Source organism: Oryctolagus cuniculus, chromosome 10 (assembly GCF_051225735.1).
Source record: "Oryctolagus cuniculus isolate XC-2025 breed Fujian yellow rabbit chromosome 10, ASM5122573v1, whole genome shotgun sequence".
NCBI classification, from domain to species: domain Eukaryota; kingdom Metazoa; phylum Chordata; class Mammalia; order Lagomorpha; family Leporidae; genus Oryctolagus; species Oryctolagus cuniculus.
In genome coordinates this window covers 105,059,107-105,084,370 of record NC_142876.1, presented here as the reverse complement: position 1 = coordinate 105,084,370, position 25,264 = coordinate 105,059,107, and the positions used below count along the sequence as shown (strand labels likewise).

The 25,264-nt window shown below is 59.0% G+C and overlaps 2 protein-coding genes across 29 annotated transcripts in view; both read right to left on the bottom strand.

Moving 5' to 3' along the window:
• Positions 1 to 25,264, bottom strand: part of LOC138843201 (uncharacterized) — a 205,904-nt gene that overhangs the window by 68,348 nt on the left and 112,292 nt on the right. Inside the window, exons 1-3 of one of the 28 annotated variants that reach the window (XR_016214375.1) lie at positions 13,327 to 14,001; positions 11,679 to 11,785; positions 11,240 to 11,493 (exon numbers count right to left, since the gene is read on the bottom strand). The exons of 26 other annotated variants lie outside the window; for them this stretch is intronic. The gene's annotated coding sequence lies outside the window, so the exon portion shown is untranslated. Of the gene's footprint in view, positions 1 to 11,239; positions 11,494 to 11,678; positions 11,786 to 13,326; positions 14,002 to 23,139; positions 25,244 to 25,264 lie in introns of those variants that run through there. One more of the 28 variants, XR_016214363.1, reaches the window with a different exon arrangement.
• Positions 743 to 8,493, bottom strand: LOC149124386 (uncharacterized). The gene is made up of 4 exons (XM_089305584.1): positions 8,129 to 8,493; positions 2,270 to 2,379; positions 1,646 to 1,699; positions 743 to 881 (listed from the first exon to the last, which is right to left on the bottom strand). The coding sequence occupies exons 1-4, from the start codon at positions 8,478 to 8,480 to the stop codon at positions 804 to 806; spliced, it is 594 nt and encodes a 197-aa protein (XP_089161710.1). The 5' UTR covers positions 8,481 to 8,493; the 3' UTR covers positions 743 to 803.

Below are 25,264 nucleotides of genomic sequence, written 5' to 3'. Positions count from 1 at the left end.
TTCTCAGGTGCTAAAACCTCAGAACCTGCTCCTGATGCGTGAATCATTGTTGTCGTCTGATGCTCTTCTCAGATACACTCCACTCCATGAACTGGCCCCGGGCGCGGCTCCAAGCTGCTTCCTCCAGGCTCCCAGCGCTCCACTCCCCGTGTGTAAGCACAAGTGCCCAAACCCACACTGAGGCCTTCATGTTTCTCCATCCACCATTTATTGACCTAATGGATTTCTCTTAAACTCATAAATCTGTTCATTGCAGGCACAGAGGCAGTAGTGCAGGGCAATCCATGGGCACCAACAGAGGCAACGAGGTTCTTCCCAGGCAGCAGCTGCTCCCCGGGGATGGAGCAGCCACGGGGTCCTGTCCTTGGGGCAGCGAGGACGAGGGACATTCAACACCTCTTCTGGAAGGGCGAGGATTCTAAGCTGGGCATCCTGGAGTCCATCTTTGAGAGGAGGGTTGTGTAATCTGGGGGCAGACAGAGAATCCACGGGGTCCTGTCCTTGGGGCAGCGAGGACAAGGGACATTCAGTACCTCTTCAGGAAGGGCGAGGATTCCAAAGCTGGGCGTCTCAGAGTCCTTCTTCCTTTAATGATCGTGGTGACCTGGGGGATTTCAGAGAAGACACGGGGTCCTCTCCTGTTTGCAGCGAGGACGAAGGACATTCAACACCTGTTCCTGAAGGGCGAGGTTTCGGAAGCTGGGGGTCTAGGAGTCCTTCTCGTGGTGGCAGATTGTTTGGTCCTGGGGGCAGGCAGAGAAGCCACAGGGTCCTGTCCTGGGGGCAGCGAGGACGAGAGACATTCAACACCTCTTCTGGAAGGGCGAAGATTCTGAGCTGGGCGTCTCGGAGTCCATCTTCCTGTGGACGATCATGGTTACCTGTGGGCAGGGAGAGAAGCTTGGGGTCAAGTCGTTGGGGCACCGAGGAAGAAGGACACTCTACTCCTGGACACCACTGGGGCAAGGATTCTGAAGCTGGAAGTCTTGGCGACCGTCTTCCCGTGGAAGATGGGGAGACCTGGGTCACCAGAGACATAGCTCTGCTGCAGCATCTGCTGTGTAGACCCTTTGGTCACCCCAGGACCCTCTTGGATTAGAGAGGTCAGAGAGCTGGGGCAGGGACAAGCTGACAAGCGGAGAACACGGCCCTGTCATGCCATGGCCTGGTCCCTGGTTCCTGTCCCATTGAGAACCCAGGGCACCCAGACTGGTTTCAAGGCCACAGACCAGCAGGGAGGTGGTAGGTGCCTCATCCAAGCCAGAGGAGATGCCCACCCTGGGGCTCGGCCCCCCGAGAACAGACACGGGGAGGCAGTGCTGGCAGCACAGAGCTGTAGTGATGCCAGCACCCCTTCCAGGCCCCAGCAGAGCCCTGGCTGCTGGCCTGGTCTACAGCTCACGGCAGGGACCTCTGAGCCCGGCAGCCACAGAGGGGTCCCCTCTCTCACATGCAAACCGCCCATCGGGCACCGTGCAGGACCTGGTATGCAAGACTCATGAGACCACTGTGGCCCTCAGAGACACCCATCTCCCAGGGGGGCACGTTGAGGCTCCAAGGACTGAAGGGCCCCACTGGAAGGTCAGGGGCTCTCAGGAGGGACGGGACCCGCACGTCTGAGTCTGAGAGGAGCAGATGCACTCACCTCCATCCGCGCCCATGGGAATGGGCCAGGGGCCAACGGCACAGGAGCCATGGCCTGCAGGAAGGACAGAAATGCCCAGGACACGGTCTCCCTGCACCTGGCAGCCCCACCTCCACCTGCCCAGCGTCTGCGCTCCCTTGTCCAGGTGGGAGCTGCTGCATCTCCCATGGAGACCCCGGGGCAGGCTGTCTGTCCTGAGGATGGGATGGCGGTGAGGATGCTCCTAGGCGCTCGGCCACACTGCCTGGCCCACGGCTGGGGCAGCAGGGCAAGGTCGAGCAGTGCCGAGACCTCGGCTCCATGTCTCAGGAGAGGGACCCCCAGCTGCTGCAGCCTGGGGCCTGTCAGGAGCTGCCGCGGCCTCTCCCCTCCGTAGACCCTGGTACAGAGCTGCACACAGCCAGCCCACGCGGTATGGCTCATGCTGCTGGAGCCTCCAGAACCGGCAGGGGTGAAGCCCGCAGCCCCTCTGCACTCTCCCCTGACCAAGGAGGGCCGTGGGCATCAGTGTGAGTCCTTCCCCCCTCCTCTATGCACCTGCTCCATTCCTGCACACAGATGCAAAGCCAATGGACACCCTGGCTGTCTGGGGTGACCCCACCCCACTGTGGGTGAGTCCCTTACCTTCAAGAGGTCCTTCCACAGGAAGTCTTCTTGCTGGTGCAGATCAGGTTTCTGGGGCTTCTTTTGTCTTGAAACCTTGGCGAGCCAGGGCAAACAGGGCAGCAGAGCACCTGTGCACAGGACAGAGGTGCCCGCACTGCCACTGCCCCTCCCCTGCACACAGAGGCGCTGCAGCTGAGTCCCCCGCAGGCTGAATCTCCCAGTGAAAACCCCTTCTCCTGCCCCTGCGCAGACAGCACCTGTCCCACCTGACAGCCTTCTCAGCTCGGGCCAGGAGCCGCCATGGACACCTCATGCCCTGCTCTGCAGGAGCCACTGGGGACACTGAGGGCTTGGGGGACCGGCAGTCAGTCCCGCCCCCCCAGGAAGTCCCCATCCAGGATGCGATCCTGGCCTCGGGATTCTTCTCCCTCTCCTGGGGCTCCCAGGAAGGGAGACAAGTGGTGCACAAATGAAAATGGAACAACAGAAATCAAATGAACAGAAATCAAAAAACAGAAATGAACAAACTCACTCTGCTCCCATCACCAACAGAAAACATGAACTGTATCCACTACACCACACCAACAACGGAGACTGTTCTATGGAATAAAATGTTAAATGAGAAAACTCAAAATGCATACGAATGGTGGCAGGAAACAAAAAGTACAAAGCAATCAAAATGGAAAAAGAAAAACAAATTTGACCAAACAGCAGCAGCAGGATGCGATTCTTCCTCCGGATTCCGCTCCCTCTCCAGGGCTCCCCCAGGAAGGGTCAGCAGGGCTGACGTCTGGGAGACCCCGAGCCAGCAGCTGACACAGATCAGCTCTCACGGCTCAGACTACTTGAGCACAAACAAACATGAAACAAACAGAAATCAAATGAACATAAAACAAAACACAAAATGAACTCAGCTCACATCACCAACAGAAAACAGGAACTAAATGAACTCAACTAGACTCACAACTGAAACTAACCCTATCGAACCAGTTAAAAGTGAGAATACACAAAACAGGATAAAGCATGAAGAAAAAATTCATAAACCTTCACCGTAATAACAATCCAAGCAGATGAATCACAGTCTTATTTTAAAAAGGGAATAAAAATGAGAAAAAAAAAACTCAAAGTGAACAAAGGGAAACCCAATAATGGGATGAAAATATAAAGAACAACCACAAACAAGAGGAAAGCCAATGAAAAAAGTGAAGAAAAAATCCAAATGGAAATGAAATATCCTAGGAAAATCAATAAGGAAGGGAAAAAAGAATATGAATACTGGAGGAAATCAAAATAAATAAAATAGAAAAAAGAACAAAATAATCAAAATGGAAAAAGAAAAAACAAATTGGACCAAAACAGCAGCAGCTTGAAGAATAAAAACAAAACAAGAAAACAAACAGGCAGCTGTTCCCAGCCCCAGGTCCCCGGGACAGCGCTTCCTGGGCAAATGACAGAACCCAGGCCCAGCCAAGGCTTTGTGCTGGCAGCGGGCATGAGGTCACAATGGTGCCTTCTGATGTCAGAGCAGGAGACCACAGCAGGTGCTGCCCCACGCGGGTTTGCACAGGAACCTTTCCACTTGAGTAAGACAAAGACTGCACAATTATTTCTTAGGTTGAAGAGAGTGACAATTATGCTTTCTTTCTTTCTTTCTTTTTTTTTTTTTTTTTTTTTGACAGGCAGAGTGGACAGTGAGAGAGAGAGACAGAGAGAAAGGTCTTCCTTTGCCGTTGTTTCACCCTCCAATGGCCGCCGCGGCTGGCGCGCTGCGGCCGGCGCACCACGCTGATCCGATGGCAGGAGCCAGGAGCCAGGTGCTTTTCCTGGTCTCCCATGGGGTGCAGGGCCCAAGCACCTGGGCCATCCTCCACTGCACTCCTGGGCCACAGCAGAGAGCTGGCCTGGAAGAGGGGCAACTGGGACAGAATCCGGCGCCCCAACCAGGACTAGAACCCGGTGTGCCGGCTCCGATAGGCGGAGGATTAGCCTAGTGAGCCACGGCGGCGGCCCGACAATTATGCTTTCTAAAATTAAACCCTGTAGGATATTTCAAAACCTTTTCATTTCTAGTATTAGCATCTTTCATAATTTTGCCTTTTGCAGACTCCATTGTGGGGAGCAATCCGGACTGGACTGAGTTACTGGAATTAAGACTTATTCTATGCATCTGCTCTCCCACAATATGGTGCTGGGAGAGAAGTAAACAGCTTCTGCACAGCTGCCTCCAGTTCAACTAATAAACTGTAGGACTTGCTCCTGATTGGAGGAGAGCAGCGTACTCGGCGTGTGGGCAGCCGAGTTAGGATTGGCGGAGGAGGACTATAAAGGAGGAGAGAGACGGCATGCACCGGGAACATTTATGGGGAACATCTAGCTGAAGGAACACCCGTGCAGCCCCCGAGAAAGCCGGCCGGCGGTGTGCCGCTCCCCTGCGGAAGTGGGGAATGTGGCCAGGGGGAACTGCCCTTCCACGGAGGTGGAAGGGATAGTAGCCAACCCGGGAAGAACCAGCAGCAAACCCGGGGAGAGCCGAGCAGACGAAAGAACAGCGCAGGGTCCTGTGTCGTTCCTCCACGAAGAGGGGGAGCGACACTCCATGTATCCACTACTTTCTCTTCAACCCCTGAATGATCGCCTCAAACCATGGTGCAGCGTCACTGGCATCGCGACACTACATCAAATGTTCTGTCACTCAAGTCAGCGGTGCTGTGACGGAGCTGTAAAGCCATGGCTCACGGGTCCTGCGTCCCATGTGAGTGTATGCTCATGTCCCAGCTGCTCCACTTTTAGTTTTAAAGGGATTTCTTTATTTATTCGAAGGCAGATGGAGAAGGACAGAGAGAGGGAGACAGAGAAGGTCCCTGTGTTAGCACCACAAACTGTGCACAGCAGGAGCCACAGCAAATGTGACTGACCTGGGCCATCCCACAGGCTACCAGTGTGCAACCTGGTGGGAAACCTTTCCTACAGACACTGCAGGGGGGGCTCCTGCAGGTCCTGGTGTCCCGGATCTCGGGGGAGACCCCAGCACAGCCTCTGTCTGCCCTGAGGACTCCCCTATGGTCTCGTCCACTGCTGGGAGCTTCGCAGCCATAACCTCACTCACTCTGGCCCCAGCCTGGGAGGCAGGATGACCACCACCATTTCCCAGTGTGGGGAGTGGTCAGGTCCATACGAGATCAATATGGGACACCCAGGGAGGCAGGAGTTCCGGCCTGCGGTGGAGCCCATAGGCCAGGAAAGGGAAGACGGCATTAGCGACTACTGGGGGTTCCCTGTGGGAGGGGCAGGAAGGGCACAGGGAGTGTCAGGTGCCTCCGGCCTGGCTGCTCCTGGGTCCCCCTGAGGACAAAGAAGTGGAGAGGGAGCCCCAAATTCAGCTCTGGGTTTCCCCCAGGGGAGGGACAGAGAGGCACAGAGCAGGGGCCAAGAAGGTCAGCTCAGCAGTGCCTGCTCCCTACTGGGCCTGCACTCACCACTGCCCAACAGCACCTCCACAGGGCCCCAGCAGGGGGCTCTCACCCCAGGCAGCCAGTTCACAGGGCAACCCAGGGCCTGGTGCCCTGCCTCCCTGAGCCCTGGGCCCTGCATTCAGCCTGCCCCTGCCCTTGGGCCTGGCATCAGTGCTCGACATGGCCTGAGACCTGGTGCAAGATGTGAGGACAGAACCCTGACCCAGGGCCCCACGTCCCTCACCCGAGTCCCTTTACCACTGGAAGGCCCCACTCTGCCCCTGATGGCCAGTGAGTGTCTGCCACCCTCCTGACAGGGACAGCCCCAGGGCTCCAATCTCTCCCAACCGCAGACGCCGTGCAGTGTCCTCCCTTACACACGCCCACTCTGAAGTTCTAACTCGGTGGGTGCAAAGGACCAGGGGCAGAGGTGGCAGCAGATCCCTCCCTGGTTGCCTGGTCAGTGCCCAGGGCTGTGACCGCTGTTGGCCCTGTTCTTCCCCCTGCTCCACCCTCCTGGTGGGCGCTCACGCCGGGCAGATGTGGCTCTGCCTCTTGGGATGAGGTCACTGCCGAGGGCAGGCGAGTCCTAGCTTCTGCGGTCACCCTGTGGTAGGTCAGCTGCTGAGCGTCTGTCCCCACAGGCTGTCACAGGATGGTGACCCTGATGGCAGGTGATGGTGTCCCTGGAGGTGCCCCTGCTGAGGGTCCCGTCCCTGACTCAGGCTTGTTCTGCCACCTGCAGAGCTGTAACTGGCCATTGGCTATTGAGGGCTCAAGAGCAGTGGGGCCATGGAGGGGGCCATGCAGCCTTGCTGCCTGCCTGGGCTGAGCTCTGCCTTTGGAGTGAGCTTTGAGCAGTGACAGGGGTGCACAGAGCTGCCCTGGGGGCTCCGTGGTGAGCAGCGGGAGGTGCTCCACCCACAACCACTGCTCCTCTGCTCCTGGAGGCTGTGCAGCACCGGGTCTGTCTGCCTTGTCCTCCTCATGGGCCAGGGCCTGGGGGGTCTGAGCCACGCCCCCAAGCCACAGCCACAGATGTGCCTCAGTGCTGGTGGGCCAACCCCAACCCGCAGGAGCGGTGGAGGTGCTGCCAGCGCCTCCTCACTGATGGACAAGGCCGTGTCACTGCAGGGGTCGGCATCTCTGTAGACTGCAGGATCCGACGCTGGCAGGGCCGGCTCGGGGTCCCGGCGCTTCCTGAAGGCAGTGAACACGACTGCTGGGGCCTTCTGGGAAATGGGCGCCACATCCAAGAAACAGAGAAACCCACAGGAAAGTGACAGGCCCGTGCTCCCTGCTGGATTCCCCAGAGTCCTCAGAGGCACTGCGACACAGGATGCTGGGCTCCCCGACCTCCTGGTCACAGACGCCTCGGACCCAGGTGTGCCCTGCTCTGAGCAGTTCCCTGCACACACATGCAGGTGCTGCCAGAGCCCGAGGCCGCCCCTCTGGAGATGAGGACCCACTGGGATGGGGTCCTTGAGTCAGCCAGGGTGGTGCTGTGTCTGCTCCCACCCTGGTGAGCTGCAGCCTGCTAGGGTGAGACCGCACTCCCATGGCCAGAGCAGAGCCCACAGGGCCCCCAGGAAGCCCCTACTCCCTCTCTCTCTCTGCTGCCCATGGCCCTGGCCCCTCCTGCCAGCCCTGGGCGGAGGAGTCACAAGCACCCGGGCCACCGGCCCTGCCAAGAGCACATTCTGGGGCCTTCCCTTGGGTTGACCCTGGAACTTGAACCCAGCAGGCACCTGTTCTGCTGGACCTCCCCAAGTCCACGTGTGGGTGTCCATGTGGACAGGGCTGTGTCAAGGCAGGAACAACCTGGGGGCCTAATCAGAGGTCCTGCATCCCCACCCCTAGAGGACACCAGCCCCAAGCCTGCTCCTAGCTGTGCCCAAACTCACACCCATGAAACCCCCCACACTAAACAAGGCCCAAGCTCATCGTTTCCTGGGACCCAGGCGAGTCAATATAAAATATGCCTGATATTTCACCCCTGCTTCTGTTTGGGGCAATGCCCAGGACTCCATGGCTTCCAGCCAGCAGGTGGTTCTAATCCTGGGGCGAATGTGGGAGGAGCCACTCGCTACCACGCCCCCTTAGTGTGCAGCAGTTCAGTGGACGCCTGTGCAAGGGGCAGCTCCCGGGTCTCCGTCCACCCAGACACGTGGGCCCTCTTGGTTCTCACAGTCCACAGCAAGGATCCACAGAGGCTCTGAGGACGCCTGACTGAGGTCCTTGTCCCCCACCCACCTGGGAGCTTCCAGAACCAACAGAAACCCCAGCCCCGCCTCACTGGCACATGTGTGCCCAGCAAGGTCCCCAGAGGATTCAGAATCCGGTCCAGCCATGGTCCCCTGGGAGCCAAACACATGGCGCAAGAGAGCGGTGCAGCGGAAGGGGTCTGTCAGGGGGAGGGGCTCACCTGTGACAGTGGCGGCCAAGTCCCAGGGGCAGCCGTCTGCCCATAGGAAACTAGGAGAGCTGGGAGCAGGCACAGACCAAGACATCAGGACACAGTACCAGGACCCGGGAGCCGCAGGTTTTTCTCGGTCTCGGGCTGCAGCCGGGAGTCCCAGGTCATGGGTGTGAGTTGCAGAGTGGAAAAGCCACAGCACCGGGGGCTCTGAGCCCTGAGGGGGAGCACTGAGACGCGCGGGCTCCATGAGAGCCCTGAGCTGCCCCTGCCCTGCGGCCCTGTTCTCTCCGAGTTCTGGGCGGGCTGGGTGGTGCTGCCCACGGCGAGGGCAAATCCCCACAGTGCTGGACGCGCTCATCTGGGCTCTACAGAAACTCACAGACACCCCGGGTGCTCAGTCTTTCCCATCCAGGGGCAGGAGAGGGGGGGCTCAGCACCTGCAGGGGCTCTGAGGGTCCAAGCTGGGCCCGGCTCCCCCTGCCTCCCCAGATATCATCTTTGCCAGCACTCAAAAGAACCGTCAAAGCACAGTGGCCCGGGCCAACAAGGAGTCGCAGACTGAGATCCTAAACACGTCTATGCACTCAGACGTTCTTAATTTAATAAAACGTCACCTAGATATCTCTTTTCTACCTCTGGACGCAAAAGCCTTATCAGGTGTGTGGGGAGCAATCCGGACTGGACTAAGTTACTGAAATTAAGACTTATTCTATGCATCTGCTCTCCCACAATATGGCGCTGGGAGAGAAGTAAACAGCTTCCGCACAGCTGCCTCCAGTTCAACTAATAAACTGTAGGACTTGCTCCTGATTGGAGGAGAGCAGCGTACTCGGCGTGTGGGCAGCCGAGTTGGGATTGGCGGAGGAGGACTATAAAGGAGGAGAGAGACGGCATGCACCGGGAACATCTATGGGGAACATCTAAGGGAACCCGTGCAGCCCCCGAGAAAGCTGGCCAGCGGTGTGCCGCTCCCCTGCGGAAGTGGGGAATGCGGCCAGGGGGAACTGCCCTTCCACGGAGGTGGAAGGGATAGTAGCCAACCCGGGAAGAACCAGCAGCAAACCCGGGGAGGGCCGAGCAGACGAAAGAACAGCGCAGGGTCCTGTGTTGCTCCTCCACGAAGAGGGGGAGCGACAAGGTGCTAAATAAAATTCAAGGAAGACATGGACTTAGACCAGGCACCTGCACTGGGCCCAAGACCCAACTCAGACAGCTTCATCCAGGCCCTGTGCTGTGGCTGTGGCACAAGGACCTGTATCTAGTTCACTAATTAGCAATTCACTAGTTCAGCCGTGGCCACCCCGCAGGTCTGGGGACTGACCTGGAGCCATGGTGCTGATCTCTGCACCCACTTCCCGTGGTCCAGCAGTGCTGTGCACCTGTCCTGGATGAGCCACCTCAGAACCTGCTCCATTCCCAGAGCTGCCTTGTTCTGGTATCATTGTTGTTGTATAATGCTCTTCTCAGATACACTCCACTCCATGTACAGGCCTAAGGACGTTCCTCTGTCACAGGTAGAGCTGTCTCCTCCACACTGAGCCCCTGGGCCCAGGGCTGGCAGCTGCTCCCGGGTGCTGACGCCCCGGCTCTGCCCCAGCTGCTCCCTGGGTGGGGCAGGAATCAGCAGCCACCTGGGCCTGGGAGGAACCGCTCACTGGGGAGGGGCCTGGCTCTTCATCTCGGCCTCAGTTTCCCTGTTTGTGAAGGAGGGGCCAATGCCCACAGCCCAGGTCTGCAGGGGTGGGACTGAGGATGTGAATGCAAGCTGAACCTGAGGCAGAGGCCCAGCTCCACAGGGAGCCAGTGGGGGAGGGGCAGGCACCCAGCACCAAGGCAGCCTAGGTCCAGGCTCACCTGTGCCCCTCACGCCTGTGGCCTCTGGGGCTCTGAGTCCCCAGCAGCGCGGCTCTGTCAGTGGGAATCACCTGGCCGAGTCTCAGACACTGCACGTGGAAAGGTTCTTGGCCAAACCAACCCCAGCCTCTCCCAGCCAGGGGTTCTGGGGGCACCTGCAGAGGGCGGGGGCGTGTCTGAGCACATGCAGCCACTGGGGCCACAAACCCCGGGGCCTGGTGCTGCCACAACTTCTCCTGTGCCCAGAGAAGCCCCGACAGCTCTGTGGTATCTGAAGATCTCAACCTCAGCACCACAACTTTGCACACAGCACAAACCACAGCACTCAAGGGAGCAGGTCCGGCCCGTGGGCTGGCAGTTTGCAACCTGGTGTGTGCAAACTTCTCCTAAGACGGCAGGGGGACTCCTGCCTGCTCCTGGTGTCCCGGATGTCTGGGGAGATCCCAGCACAGCCTCTGTCCTGAGGACTCCTCAGATGTCTCATCCACTGCTGGGAGCTTCGCAGCCATAACCTCACTCACTCTGGCCCCAGCCCTGGGCGGCAGGGTGACCACCACCATCTCAGGGAGAGGGCCGCGGGTAAGGTCAGTGTGGGATGTGGGACACCCAGGAGAGGCAGGACTGCTGACCTGGGGTGGAGCCAAGAGGTCAGCAAAGGGAAGATGGCCACAGTAGGCACTGGGCTTCCCTGTGTCAGGAGAACAAGAGGGAACTCTGGGAGGTGCAGGTGCTCCTGGCCTGGCTGCTCCTGGGTCTCCCTGAGGACAAAGAATGGGAGAGAGAGCCCCAAATCAGGCTCAGGGCCTCCAACAGGGGAGAGACAGAGAGGCAAGGAGAAGGGGCAAGGACAAAGGAAAGGCCTGGGGGGCACAGGAAGGAGCCACCTCCCCCAAATCCCTGGACCGACAGACGGCTGACAGCTTCCAGAACCCCGCCCAGGCTGGCGATGCACCTAAGGAACCAGCACTACCCAGCAGCCAGGGGAGGTGGGAACTATTCTGGGTGCTTCCCGCGGCAGCCACCCTGCAACCAGAGGCTCCTATTGCTCACACCCTCTTGACAGAGATGGAATCAGAGGCCAAGGGGCAGGGAAACCAAGGTGGGCAGCAGCGGGCAGTGGAACCAGGACTCAGCCCAGGCCCTGGACCCGGTGTGGCTCAAGCTGCCTCCTCCAGGCTCCCAGCGCTCTGCTCCCCCGTGTGTGAGCACAGGTGCCCAAAACCAACACTAAGTCCTTCATGTTTTTCCATTCACAATTCATTGATCTCATGGGTTTCTGTTAACTCATAAATCTGTTAACTCTAGGCACAGAGGCAGTAGTGCAGGGCAATGCAGGGGCACCAACAGAGACAACGAAGTTCTTCCCAGGCAGCAGCTGCTCCCCGGGCATGGAGGAGCCAAGGGATCCAGTCCTTGGGGCAGCGAGGATGAGGGACCTTCGACTCCTCTTCTGGAAGGGCGAGGATTCTGAAGCTGGGCGTCTCGGAGTCCATCTTCCCGTGGAAGATCGTGGTGACCTGGGGGCACCAGAGACACAGCTGAGCTGCAGCATCTGCCGTGTAGACCCGTTGGTGGCCCCAGGACCCTCCTGGAGTTGAGAGGTCAGAGGGCTTGGCCAGGGACAAGCTTACATGCGAGTAATGTGGCCTTGTCATGACATAACCTGGTCCCTGGTTCCTGTCGCTGTGGGGGAGTCCCTTACCACCAAGAGGTCCTTCAACAGGAAGTCTTCTTGCTGGTGCAGATCATGTTTCTGGGCTTCTTTGGATCCTAAACCTTGTAGAGCCACCCGGACTGGGCAGTAGTTACCTGTGCAGGGGAGAGAGGGGCCTGCACTGCCACCACCCCTCCCCTGCACACATGGGAGACCCCAACTGAGAATCCCCCCAGGCTCCATCTCGCAGTAACAACCCTTTCTCCCGCCCCCGTGCAGACAGCACCTGTCCCACCTGACAGCCTTCTCAGCACATCCAGGAGCCGCCATGGACACCTCCTGCCCCGCTCTGCTGAGGGACGCGGGAGCCACTGGGGACACAGAGGGCTTGGGGGACCGCAGTCAGTCCCCCCCCGGGAAGTCTCATCCAGGATGCGATTCTGGCCTCGGGATTCTTCTCCCTCTCCCGGGGCTCCCAGGAAGGGAGACGAGTGGTGCACAAATGAAAATGCAACAACAGAAATCAAATGAACAGAAATCAAAACACAAAAATGAACAAACTCACTCTGCTCCCATTACCAACAGAAAACATGGACTAAATGAACTCAACTAGACTCACAACTGAGACTAACCCTGTCGAACCAGCTAAAAGAGAAAACACAAATAAATGAGTAATAAAGCATAAAGAAAAAAATCCCAAGAACCTGAACTATATAACAAGTAATGCAGATGGTCTCACGGTCTTATTTTAAAAAAAGGAATAAAAAAGAGAAAAAAAAAACACATTGTGAAAAAATGGAAACCCAACAATGGGAGAAAATATAAAGAACAACCACCAACATGAGGAAAGCCAATGAAAAAGTGACAAGAAATCCAAATAAATGAAATATCCTAGGAAAATCAATAAGAAAGCGACAAGAGACTATAAATGTTGGAGGAAAAAAATAAACAAAATAAATAAGAAAACAAAATAATCAAAATGGAAAAAGAAAAAACAAATTTGACTAAAACAGCAGCAGGAGGAACATAAACCAAACAAGGGAAAAACAGGCAGCTGTTCCCAGCCCTGGGTCACCGGGACAGTGCTTCCTGGGCCAATGACAGAACCCAGGCCAAGCCAAGGCTTTGTGCTGGCAGCGGGCATAATGTCACAATGGCGCCCTCTGATGTCAGAGCAGGAAACCGCAGCAGGTGCTGCCCTCTGCTGGTTTGCACAGGAACCTTTCCACTTGAGTGAGACAAAGACTGCACAATCCTTTCTTAGGTTGAAGAGAGTGATATTAGTTTTTTGAGAAATTAAACCCTGTAGGATATTTTGAAACCTTTTCATTTCTAGTCTTAGCATCTTTCATAATTTTGCCTTTTGCAGACTCAATGTATCCACTCCTTTCTCTTCAACCCCTGAATGATCGCCTCAAACCATGGTGCAGCGTCACTGGCATCGCGACGCTACATCAAATGTTCTGTCACTCAAGTCAGCGGTGCTGTGACGGAGCTGTAAAGCCACGGCTCACGGGGCCTGCGTCCCGTACGAGTGTCTGTTCAGGTCCCAGCTGCTCACTTCTCTGTTTCTTTAAAAGGATTTATATATTTATTCGAAGGCAAATAGATGGAGAGGGCAGAGAGGGAGACAGAGGAGACAGAAATGTCAGCACCACTAACTCTGTACACAAAACCCACAGCAAACAGAACTGACCTGGCCCAGCCCACAGGACACAGTGTGCAACCTGGTGGGGAAACCTCTCCTACAGAGCCTGCAGGTGTGGTGGACTGAGAAGGCAGGGCCAAGATGGCCGCGGGCAACAGGCTGTGATTGGATGGCTTCAGAAACTGCCTGGCACAGGCTGTGATTGGTTAGGGCATAGACTGCCCCTTGACCGGATTGGCTGGCTTGGCTATAGAAGCTGTTGTAGCAACTGAAATAAATGAGTCTGCAGGCTGCCTCTCTCAGGCCTGCTTTCAACCGACTCCCGGGGTCTGTGTGGTGACTCCACGCCCTCTTGCCCCCACTGCGCTCTCCCTCCCAGAAACGAATCCACTGCAACATGCAGGGGGTGAGGGGCTCCTGCAAGATCTGGTGTCCCGGATATCGGGGGAGACCCCTGTTAGGAAACTGGCGCAGTTGGCCGCATGGCCCAGCTACCTGAGCCAGGCTCCACCCCCATCCTAATGGGATTGGCTGCTCCTGCTTCTCTGCCCGCCCTCAGGCAAAGTTTTAAAAGGGCCTGTTCCTGAACACGTGCTCTCTTGCCCCTTCTCTCCTGCTCTCTCTCAGTTGCTCTCTAGCCTCCTCCTCTGGTCTCTTGGCTCTGCTCTCCTCTCTCCTCTTCTCTGCTCTATCTTCTCTCCTTGCTAGCTCCCCTCCTCTCTGTTTCTCTCTCTTAGACTCTCTTTCTCTCTTTTTTCCTTCACCACCCCTTCACTCCGGTCTGTAGGGTGTTCCCAATAAACCCTTTCCCTTACTCCGGTGTCCGGTGTGCTTTGTGACGGCTAATATTAAGATATAACAACCCCAGCACAGCCTCTGTCTGCCCTGAGGACTCGCCTATGGGCTCGTCCACTGCTGGGAGCTTCGCAGCCATAACCTCACTCACTCTGGCCCAGCCTGGGAGGCATGATGACCACCACCATATCCCAGCGTGGGGGAGTGGTCAGGTCCATACAGGATCAATATGGGACACCCAGGGAGGCAGGAGTCCTGGGCTGGGGTGGAGCCAAGAGGTCAGTAAAGGGAAGATGGCCACAGTAGGCACTGGGGCTTCCCTGTGTAGAACAAGAGGGAACTCCGGGAGGTGCAGGTGCTCCCGGCCTGGCTGCTCCTGGGTCTCCCTGAGGACAAAGAAGGGGAGAGAGAGCCCCAAATCAGGCTCAGGACTTCCAACACGGGAGGGACAGAGCCAAAGTGAAGGGTCAGGACAAAAGAAAGGCCAGTGGGGGTCACAGGAAGGAGCCAGCTCCCCCAAATCCCTGGACCCACAGAGGCTGACAGCTCCCAGAACCCCACCCAGGCTGCCCATGGCCCCTAAGGACCCAGCACCCCTCAGGAGCTCAGGACAGTTGGGAACTATTCTGGGTGCTTCCTGGGGTGGGGGGGCCACCCTCCAAGGCAGGGGCTCCTATTGCTCATGCAAGCTTGACAGAACCTAGGAAACCAAGGTAGTAGCAGGCACTGGAGCTGGGACCCACCCAGGCCCAGGCGCAGCTCCAAGCTGCCTGTCCAGGCTCCAGCACTCTACTCCCCTTGTGTGACCACAAGTGCCCATTATGGTCACTGAGTCCTGACAATTTTCCATGCACATTTCTCGACATGACATCTGTCATAAATTACAAACCAGGCAGGGACATCCGTGAGCACGCACACAGGGCTACAAGTTCTTTCCAGGCAGCAACTGCTCCCCGGGGGACAGAGAAGCCATGGGGTCCTGTGCCTGGGGCAGTGAGGACGAGGCACACTCCACACGGGTCTCCAAGAGCAGCACCCACACGCCATCCAGGCAACAGATTCTGGGAGCTGACATCACCTGGTTCCTCTAGTGGGAGTCCCCGGAGCCCTCAGAGCACTGAGCCCCAGGGTGCTGGGCTCCCCACCTCCTGTCATGGACGCCTCAGGCCCAGGCGTGCCCTGCGCTGAGCAGTTTCCTGCACACACGTGCGGGTGCTGGCAGAGGCCGAGGCCGCCCCTCTGGAGATGAGCACCCTGGGGTAGGGGGCAGGAGTCAGCCAGGGTGGTGCTGTGTGCTCCCACCCTAGAGGAGCTGCAGCCTGCCAGGGCGGGACCACACACCCACGGCCACAGCACACAGGACACACAGAAGACCTGTCCACCTCCCTCTCTCCACTGCCCGTGGCCCTGGCCCCTCCTGCCAGCCCTGGGCACAGGAGGCACAAGCACCAGGCCACCAGCTCAGCCCAGAGCGCACTCCTGGTCCTGCCCTCAGGGTGGCCCTGCACCTTGCAGACCCAGAAGGCACCCGTTCTCTGAGACCTCCCCATGTCCACGTGTGGGTGTCAGAGGGGACTGGAATTTGACGAGGCAGAACCTAACTGGGGCCTAATCAGTGTCCTGCTGCCCCTGCCCCACGAGGACACCCTCAGCCCACGCCTACTCCTAGCAATGCCCATGCTCACAACTCATGAAATACCCACACGACCGCAAGACCCAGACGCAACCTGTCCTGGGACCCAGGTGACTCAATATAAAATACTCCTAGTGCTTAACACCTGAATCTCCCCGGGGACATGCCCGGACTTCTCCTTCCAGCCCCCAGCTGGTTCTAATCCTGGGGCGAGTGTGGGAGGAGTCGCCCGCTACCACACCCCATTAGTGTGCAGCTGCTCAGTGGACGCCTGTGCAAGGGGCAGCTCCCAGGTCTCCGTCCACCCAGACACGTGGGCCCTCTTGGTTCTCACGGTCCAGAGCAGGGATCCACAGAGGCTCTGAGGACGCCTGACTGAGGTCCTTGTCCCCCACCCACCTGGGAGCTTCCAGAACCTCAGAAATCCCAGCCCCACCCTCTCCTCACCAGTGTGCCCAGAAGGTCCCAGAGGATTCAGAATCTGCTCCAGAATTGGTTCTCCAGGGAGTCAGACCCACAGCACTGAGAGGGGTGCAGGGAAGGGGTGTGTTAGGGGAAGGGGCTCTCCTGTGGTGGAGGCTGCCAAGTCCCAGGAGGAGCCGTCTGCGAGGTGGGAAACCAGGAGAGCTGGGAGCGGGTGCAGATGGAGTCCACAGCACCCAGGAGCCGCCGGGGTCCTTCTGTGTCTCAGGCTGCAGCCGTCAGTCCCGGGCCCACTGGTGCAAACTCCGTGGTAGGAACGCCACTGAACCTGGGGTTCAGACCCTGAGGGGGGAGAACGGAGACCCACAGGCTGCACGAGAGCCCTGAGCCCTCCATTTTCTGCGGCCCTGTTCTCTCCCAGGTCCGCCTGATTTTACGGTGCTGCCACTCAGATGCGGATCCCGATGCGTGCCCTGGCTCTCTCATTGAGGATCCACACACCGTCAAAGATGGCCCAGGTGCACAGTCTTACCCATGCGCAGGACAGGAGGGGGGCGGGCCCAGTGTGTGCTGATGCCCTGGATCTCCACCCTGCACCCACACCCCATGTCCCCTGATCTGGTCACAGCGGCACCAGGACCAACCGTCCCAGCAGCAGGGGCCCAAGGCCAACAACGAGTCCCATAACTGAGATCCTAGAACACGGCTCTGTGCTCAGACGTTCATAACTCCAGTAAGACGTCACCAGGCCACCTCTTTTCTTCTCTAGTTGGAAAAATGATGTCACAGGAAGCCTTACCAGGTGTTTAATAAAATTCCCGGGAAGCCATGGACTTGGACCAGGCTCCTGAACTGGGCCCCCAGACCCACACAGCTCAGTTTCATCCCAGCCATTGCGGGGGGGGGGGGGGGGGGGGCAGGAGAGGAGTAGCAGGACCGGACGCTGGCACCAGGCCCAGAGCTGTGTTACTGACCACGGCCGTCCAGGGCTCCTGACTGGACACACGAGTGCGCAGAAGGAAGGGGGTGGAAGGAGACTCCCAGGGCGCTGCGTCAGGAGTTCCCCTGCGGCGTCTCCTCTCTGCAGCCTGCAGTCGTGGGCCAGGCCTGGAATGGACGATTACAGAGCAGGTGAAGGGATCCACCCGGTGCTTGGTGGAGCCTGTGCTGCCGCTGCCCCTCCCACTGGGCTCCACCTGTCCCCCCTCTGGGACCCCCGGTTATCCTGGCCTGCCCACCCCCAGAGGACACAGCCTGCTCCAGAGGTGACCCTGGAGCTGGGCAGTGCCAGGAGCAGTGGGGGCCGAAACGGGGACAGAGTCGGAACGGGCTCAGCAGGACCCGGCTCCCCACCGCCCAGTGTGCTGTTCCCTCCCCGTGTGGGCGGGTCCCTCTGTGACCCAGGCCACAGGCTGTAGGGGGTCTCAGGGGTGGGCACTGTGACAGGTGTGAGGCTCAGGTTTGGCCAAGGAAGAGTCACAACCCCAGTGCCCTGACCCTCCTCCGTGCACGTGCGGTTCTCCACCTGGTCCCGAGGCCGCCGCTCTGATAGCCCAGACACTGCGTCCTCAGACCAGAGAGCCCCAGGTTCCGCCCCCCTGAGACTCCCCAGTCCAGGAGATTGATGGGCAGAGAGCAGGCAGGGACGACCAGGCACTGCCTTGGGGTGGCCACCAGAAGGCAGCAGAGGCAAGCCCACCACCCTGTGGCCCTGGCTCCTGGGATGTGTTCAGGAGCCACCAGGCAGGAGCTCCTGTCTCGGGCACAGGTGCAGCCCCTGGGGAGCCCGACCCTGATCACAGAGGGGCTGTGACGGGAATCCTGAGCTCTCAGGGGGATCAGAGCTGCCAATCCCCCTCCCAGGGACGTTCCGCCTCCTCCCCTTCCTCTTGGGATTTTCAGGCTGGGCTGAGAAGGGTCAGCTTCCCAGCAGGGACCTGCACCCAGCACTGCCCAACAGCACCTCTCCAGGGCCCCAGCAGGGGGTGCTCACCCCAGGCAGCCAGTTCACAGGGCAACCTGGGGTCTGGTGCCCTGTCTCCCTGAGCCTTGGGCCCTGCATTCGGCCTGCCACTGCCCTTGGGCCTGGCATCAGGGCTGGAAATGGCCTGGAGACAGGAACAGAGAGCAAAGAAGGGGAGAGAGAGACCCAAATCAGGCTCGGGGCCTCCACAGGGCCAGTGGGGTTAACAGGAAGGAGCCAGTTCCCCCACAGCCCAGGACCCACAGATGGCTGACAGCTCCCAGAACCCCTGAGACCTCCCCACATCCACGTGTGGGTGTCAGAGGGGACTGGAATTTGACGAGGCAGAACCTAACTGGGGCCTAATCAGTGGTCCTGCTGCCCCTGCCCCACGAGGACACCCCCAGCACACGCCTACTCCTAGCAATGCCCATGCTCACAATTCATGAAATACCCACACGACCGCAAGACCCAGACGCAACCTGTCCTGGGACCCAGGTGACTCAATATAAAATATTCCTAGTGCTTAACACCTGAATCTCCCCGGGGAGATGCCCGGACTGCTCCTTCCAGCCAGCAGCTGGTTCTAATCCCCGGGCAAGTGTGGGAGGAGGTGCCTGCAACCATGGCTTCCTTAATGTGCAGCTGGTCAGTGGACGGCTGTGCAAGGGGCAGCTCCCGGGTCTCCGTCCACCCAGACACGTGGGCCCTCTTGGTTTCATGGTCCATAGCAGGGATCCGCAGAGGCTTTGAGTACGCCTGACTGAGGTCCTTGCCCCCACCCACCTGGGAGCTTCCAGAACCACAGAAATCCCACCCAGCAATGTTCCCTAGAGGATTCAGAATCCGGTCCAGCCACGGTTCCCTGGGAGCCAAACACATGGCGCAAGAAGCTGTGCAGGGGATGGGATCAGTCAGGGGGAGGGGCTCACCTGTGATGGTGGCTGCTAAGTCCCATCAGAGGCTGTCTGCCCAGTAGGAAACCAGGAGAGCTGGGAGTGGGTGCAGACCCAGTCCGCAGGATCCAGGATCCAGGACCCAGGACCCAGGACCCAGCAGCCGCCGGGTTCTTCTCGGTCTCGGGCTGCAGCCGGGAGTCCCAGGCCACGGGTGCGAGTTGCAGAGTGGAAAAGCCACAGCACCGGGGGCTCTGAGCCCTGAGGGGGGACACTGAGACGCGCAGGCTCCATGAGAGCCCCGAGCTCCCCCTGCCCTGCGGCCCTGTTCTCTCCGAGTTCTAGGCGGGCTGGATGGTGCTGCCCACAGCAAGGATGGACCCCCACAATGCTGGACGCGCTCATCTGGGCCCCACAGAAACTCACAGACACCCCGGGTGCTCAGTCTTTTCCATCTGGGGGCAAGAGAGGGGGGGCTCAGCACCTGCAGGGGCTCTGAGGGTCCACCCTGGGCCCGGCTCCCCCTGCCTCCCCGGATCCAGTCATTGGTGGTGCCTGAAACAACCATCCCAGGACAGTGGCCAGCGTCAACAAGAAGTCACAGAACCTAGATCCTAAAAGACTTGTGTTTGGACATTGATAATTCAATTAAACATCACCCAGCCACCTATTTCTGCCTCCAGGAGGAAGAACAAGGACACCATGGGAAGCCTTCTCAGGTGCTAAAACCTCAGAACCTGCTCCTGATCATTGTTGTTGTATGATGCTCTTCTCAGATACACTCCACTCCATGTACTGGCCTAAGGACGTTCCTCTGTCACAGGTGGAGCTGTCTCCTCCACACTGAGCCCCTGGGCCCAGGGCTGGCAGCTGCTCCCGATGCTGACGCCCAGGCTCTGCCCCAGCTGCTCCCTGGGTGGGGCAGGAATCAGCAGCCACCTGGGCCTGGGAGGAACCGCTCACTGGGGAGGGGCCTGGCTCTTCATCTCGGCCTCAGTTTCCCTGTTTGTGAAGGAGGGGCCAATGCCCACAGCCCAGGTCTGCAGGGGTGGGGCTGAGGCTGTGAATGCAAGCTGAGCCTGAGGCAGAGGCCCAGCTCCACAGGGAGCCAGTGGGGGAGGGGCGGCAGCCCCTGGACCTGGAGCCTCAGCCCCCTTCTCCCAAGGGAGGGAATTGCTCTGCCTCCCTGGTGTCAGGGAAGGGCACACAGGCAGGCTGTCATGTGGGCATCCAGATGCCAGAACTCGCTTTCCCTGCACACACAGGAGGAGGAGGGGCCTGCGGATGGATGTCCCCAGGGACAGCCCTGAACCACTGAAGATCAGGGACACTGGGCCCCTCCCCCACAACCCTGGGTCACTCTGCCTTGTGTCTGTGCCCGCATGGGGACAGAGGCTGTGACCTGAGTTGTGGAGCAGACTGGGTGGGCTGATCTTAAGCAGTCACCTTTTAGCCTTCAGTCTTTCCTAAATAGTAGACCCCGTCTGTCCAGTGCTGTCCTGGGGTGCACTTTGGGCACCCTCCAAGGCACCCTATGCCAGGCTCACCTGTGCCCCCACCCTGTGGGGTCTGGGGCTCTGATTCCCCAACAGCGCCACGCAGCCAGGATGGAGCAGCCCCGGCCACACTAGCACTTCCTACTCAGGCTCACTGGGCCTGCGTCAGACCCTCCCTCTGCTCTCCCAGGGCTCGGTCTGCAGATGCCCTGGTGGGGCAGAGGAAAGCCAGGGAGAAAGAAAGGGATCCGAGTCCAGTGTCTCTGTCACTGCGCCATCTGCAGCCTCCCTGAGCCCAGCTCTCACACAGTGAGCTCGATAGACAGGTGTGCACCTAGAACCAGTGTGCGGGACGCCTCACAGGGTCACGTCCACAGTGCGTGAGATACCTCAAAGGAAGGCCCCATAAATAAGACAGTTGAAAGACAAGACAGGCAGGAGGGAAGTTTTGGGGCTGGCACTGAGGCGTGGTGGGTAAAGCCGCTGCTTGCTGTGTCCAGATCCCATCTGGGTGCTGGTTTGAGTCCCGCCTGCTCCACTTTGGATCCAGCTCTCTGCTATGGCCTGGGAAAGCAGAAGAGGATGGCCCAAGTTCTGCACCCACCTGGGAGACTCAGAAGAAGCTCCTGGCTCCCTGTCTCAGATCACCACAGCTCTAGCCGTTGCTGCCACTTGGTGAGGGACCCAGTGGATATAAGGGTGATTGAGAGAAAGACAGTATAACTCTGACTTTAAAATTAATAAATAAATCTTTAAAAATGTATTTAAAAAAGTGTTTGCAATCACAAAGAATTGGTGTTGGTGACACATGAGGACCTGCCGGTCATGACAGGACCTCAGAATCCACAGCTGCCGACACAGCCACAGGCAGAGACCATGACGCGACATCCTGCAGGACACCCACATGGCCTGCCCACACGGACGCTCCACGTTGCAGGGAATGCGACCAATGAATGCGGTCCAATGAATGTGACCCCAGCACCAACACCGCAGCATCTGTAGGGACAACGCTCATCCTGCCCGCTGGCCTGGGGGGTGAGAGCACAGGGGGCTGGGGGCACAGCCTTCCTAACAAGCCAGGTACACTCGGCCTCTGCATGAACCCGCCCACTCCCAGCTGTCTCCACCAGAGACCCTCTGGGGGCTGCGTGTGCAGGGTGTGTGCACACCTGCTCTGAGACCCCTGGGAGTTGTGAACAGCAGAGGCACCGTGCCGAATCCTGGGTGTCCATGCTAAGACACCACCCTGTGGAGACAGGAAGGGGCAGTTCCCATGGGTACTGTGACAGCCGAGGGACCCAGGCCCCGAGGAGCAGCCTCCAGGATCAAGTGACTGCAGTGAGCCCGTCCAGGCCGCACCTGCCCCACATGTGCTCTGCTGGTTACCACACCCATGCTGCCTCCTCACAGCCTGTGTCTCCTCACAGATAGTGGCCCCACACAGATGCTGCACGGCCAAGGACACCAGGCACGGACAGAAGAACCAGGACTCCAAGCAGGGCGGCCTGACCCTGACCTGGGTTTTTTTTTTTTTTTTTTTTTTTTTTTTTTTTTTTTTTGACAGGCAGAGTGGACAGTGAGAGAGAGAGACAGAGAGAAAGGTCTTCCTTTGCCGTTGGTTCACCCTCCAATGGCCGCCGCGGCCGGCGCGCTGCGGCCGGCGCACCGCACCGATCCGATGGCAGGAGCCAGGAGCCAGGTGCTTTTCCTGGTCTCCCATGGGCTGCAGGGCCCAAGCACCTGGGCCAGCCTCCACTGCACTCCCGGGCCACAGCAGAGGGCTGGCCTGGAAGAGGGGCAACCGGGACAGAATCCGGCGCCCCGACCGGGACTAGAACCCGGTGTGCCGGCGCCGCTAGGCGGAGGATTAGCCTAGTGAGCCGCGGCGCCGGCACTGACCTGGGTTCTTAACCACGGTCGTCCTCAGCTCCTGATTGGACACATGGATGCACAGTAAGAGGTCTGGAAAGAGACTCCCCAGGACGCTGGGTCAGGAGCATGCGCCCTGCGGCTTCCCCTCTCTGCAGTGTGCAGTCGTGGGACTGGGCTTTGGGAAGACAGAAACAAGTTCTGCAGGGCTAAATCAGAGGTGCTGCCGCCCTCCCCAGGAGGACCCCACAGCCCCAGGGCTGCTCCTAGCTGTGCCCAAACTCACACCCCTGCCATCCCCACACCAAGGCAAGGCCGCGCTCAGCGTTTCCTGGGACCCAGGTGACCACTACAAACTCTCCCTGATACGGAACACCTGCGTCTCCCCGGGGAGATGCCCAGGCCTCTGTGGCTTCCAGCCCGCAGGTGGTTCTAATACTGGGCGAGAGAGTGGAAAGAGCCGCCCGCTGCCACGGCCCCGTTGGTGTGCAACTGCTCAGTGGACGCCTGTGCAAGGGGTGGCTCCGGGGTTCCCAACCACCCCGCCCCAGGTGCCCTCTGGGTCTGCTCGTCCCACTGCAGGGATCCCCAGGGCGCTCTGAGGACGCCAGACAGAGAGCCTTGTCCTGGGCACCACCGGAAGCTTCCTGAACCCCAGAACTCCCATGCCGGCCTCTCCCGCAGCAGTGCACCCAGCAAGGTCCCCAGAGGATTCAGAATCCATCCCACCACCCTCTGCAGGGAGCCAGACCACAGCACAGAGAGCCATGCAGGGGAGGGGCTTACCTGGTGATGGCGCTGTGTAGCCCCAGTGCGCTCTGTCTGCAAAGCGGAGAACCAGGAGCGCTGGGTGCCAGGCACAGACCGAACCCGCAGAATATCGACCCCCTGGTGTCCTTCTCAGACGTAGGTCAGGCCGTGAGCCCAGGGTCCACCGGTTCGAGCTCCAGATCAGAAAGCCACAGGACCTGGGTTCTGACCCTGAGCTGGGAGAGCTAAGACCGCAGGCCCAGAGAGAGCCCAGCTCGCCCTTCCTCTGCCGCCCTCCTGTCTCCGAGGTCCCCAGTGATGATGGTGCTGCCCACTCGGAGGTGGAGCCCATGCCTGCTCAGACTCCCATCTAGGATCCACACACTCCTAAAGCCGCATCCAGTCGCCCAATCTTCCCGTCTGGGGGCAGCAGAAGGGAGGGCCCAGCACCTAGGACACCCAGAGGCTCCACCCTGCACCCAGCTCTCCAGCCTCCCCTATCTGGTTTCTGGAGACACCGGACCGGGGCAACAGCCAAGGTGAACAGAGTCTTGGAACTCAGATGCTAACAAGGCCCTTCGCTCGGACGTTCCTAACTTCATGAAACGTCACCTAGCCTACCTGTGCTCCACCTAGGGATGAAAACATGACATCAGGGAGGCCTTACCAGGTGTTAAAGAAAATTCATGGGAATCATGGACTTGGACCAGAGCCGGCACTGGGCCCACACTCCCAACCCAAACAGATTCATCAGGGCCACGGGGCTGGGGCTGCGGCACAAGACCCAGAGGCAGTTCATTAATCAGGTAGTGAGCAATTAACTAGTTAAGAGGTGCCCGACTGGCAGGTGTGGGGACTGAACTGGAGCCCTGGTGCTGATCTCCCCACCTCACTTCCTGCTGTCCAGCAAAGCTGTCCCACCTGTCATAGAGTAGGGTCCCCAGCACCTGCTCCAGTTCTGGGAGCTGCCTGACTCGTGACCATGTCTCTGTGATAATGCTGTCCTCACATAGACTCCACTCCATGCACCTGGCCTAAGGAGCTTCCTTCAGTCCCGGGAAAGAGTTGTCTCTGAACCTGAGCCCTGAGCCAGGTCCTGGCATCTGCTCCCAGATGCTGACGCCCAGGGCTCTGACCCCAGGGCTCCCAGGTCAGGGGAGGAACAGCGGCCCCCTGGACTGGACAGGAACAGAGGACAGAGAAGGGGAGAGAGAGCCCCAAATCAGGCTCGGGGCCTCCAACAAGGGGGGTGGGACAGAGAGGCAGGGAGAAGGGGCAAGGACAAAGGAAAGGCCAGTGGGGGTCACAGGAAGAAGCCAGCTCCCCACAGCCCAGGACCACAGATGCTGACATTTCCCAGAACCCCGCCGAGACATCAAAGGCCTCTAAGGACCCAGCCCTACCCAGCAGCCAGGGGAGTCTGGTGCTGTTCCAGGGGCTTCCTTGGAGGCAGGTGCTCCTGTCACTCACACCCCCTGGACAGAGCCAGAAACAGAGCCCCAGGGGGTGGGAAACCAAGGCAGTGGCAGCCGCGGGCACTGGAGCCGGGACTCAGCCCAGGCCCCGGGCGCGGCTCCAAGCTGCCTCCTCCAGGCTCCTAGCGCTCCGCTCCCTGTGTCTGAGCACAGGTGCCCGAACCCACACTGAGTCCTTCATGTTTCTCCATCCACAAATTTATGACCTAATGGATTTCTCTTAAACTCATAAATATCAGTTAACTTGCAGGCACAGAGGCAGTAGTGCAGGACAATCCATGGGCACCAACAGAGGCAACGAGGTTCTTCCCAGGCAGCAGCTGCTCCCCGGGGACGGAGCAGCCACGGGGTCCTGTCCTTGGGGCAGCGAGGATGAGGGACATTCAACACCTCTTCGGGAAGGGCGAGGATTCTGAGTCAGGGCATGTCCAAGTTCATTTTCCTTAGGATGATCGTGGTGACCTCTGGGCAGCCAGAGAAGCCACGAGGTCCTGTTCAGGGGGCAGTGAGGATGAGGGACATTCAACACCTCTTCTGGACGGGCGAGGATTCTGAAGATGGGGTGTTGGAGTCCTTCTCATGGTGGTCGATTGTTTCTCCTGGGGGCAGCCAGAGAAGCCACAGGGTCCTATCTGGGGGCAGCGAGGACGAGGGACATTCAACACCTCTTCTGGAAGGGTGAGGAT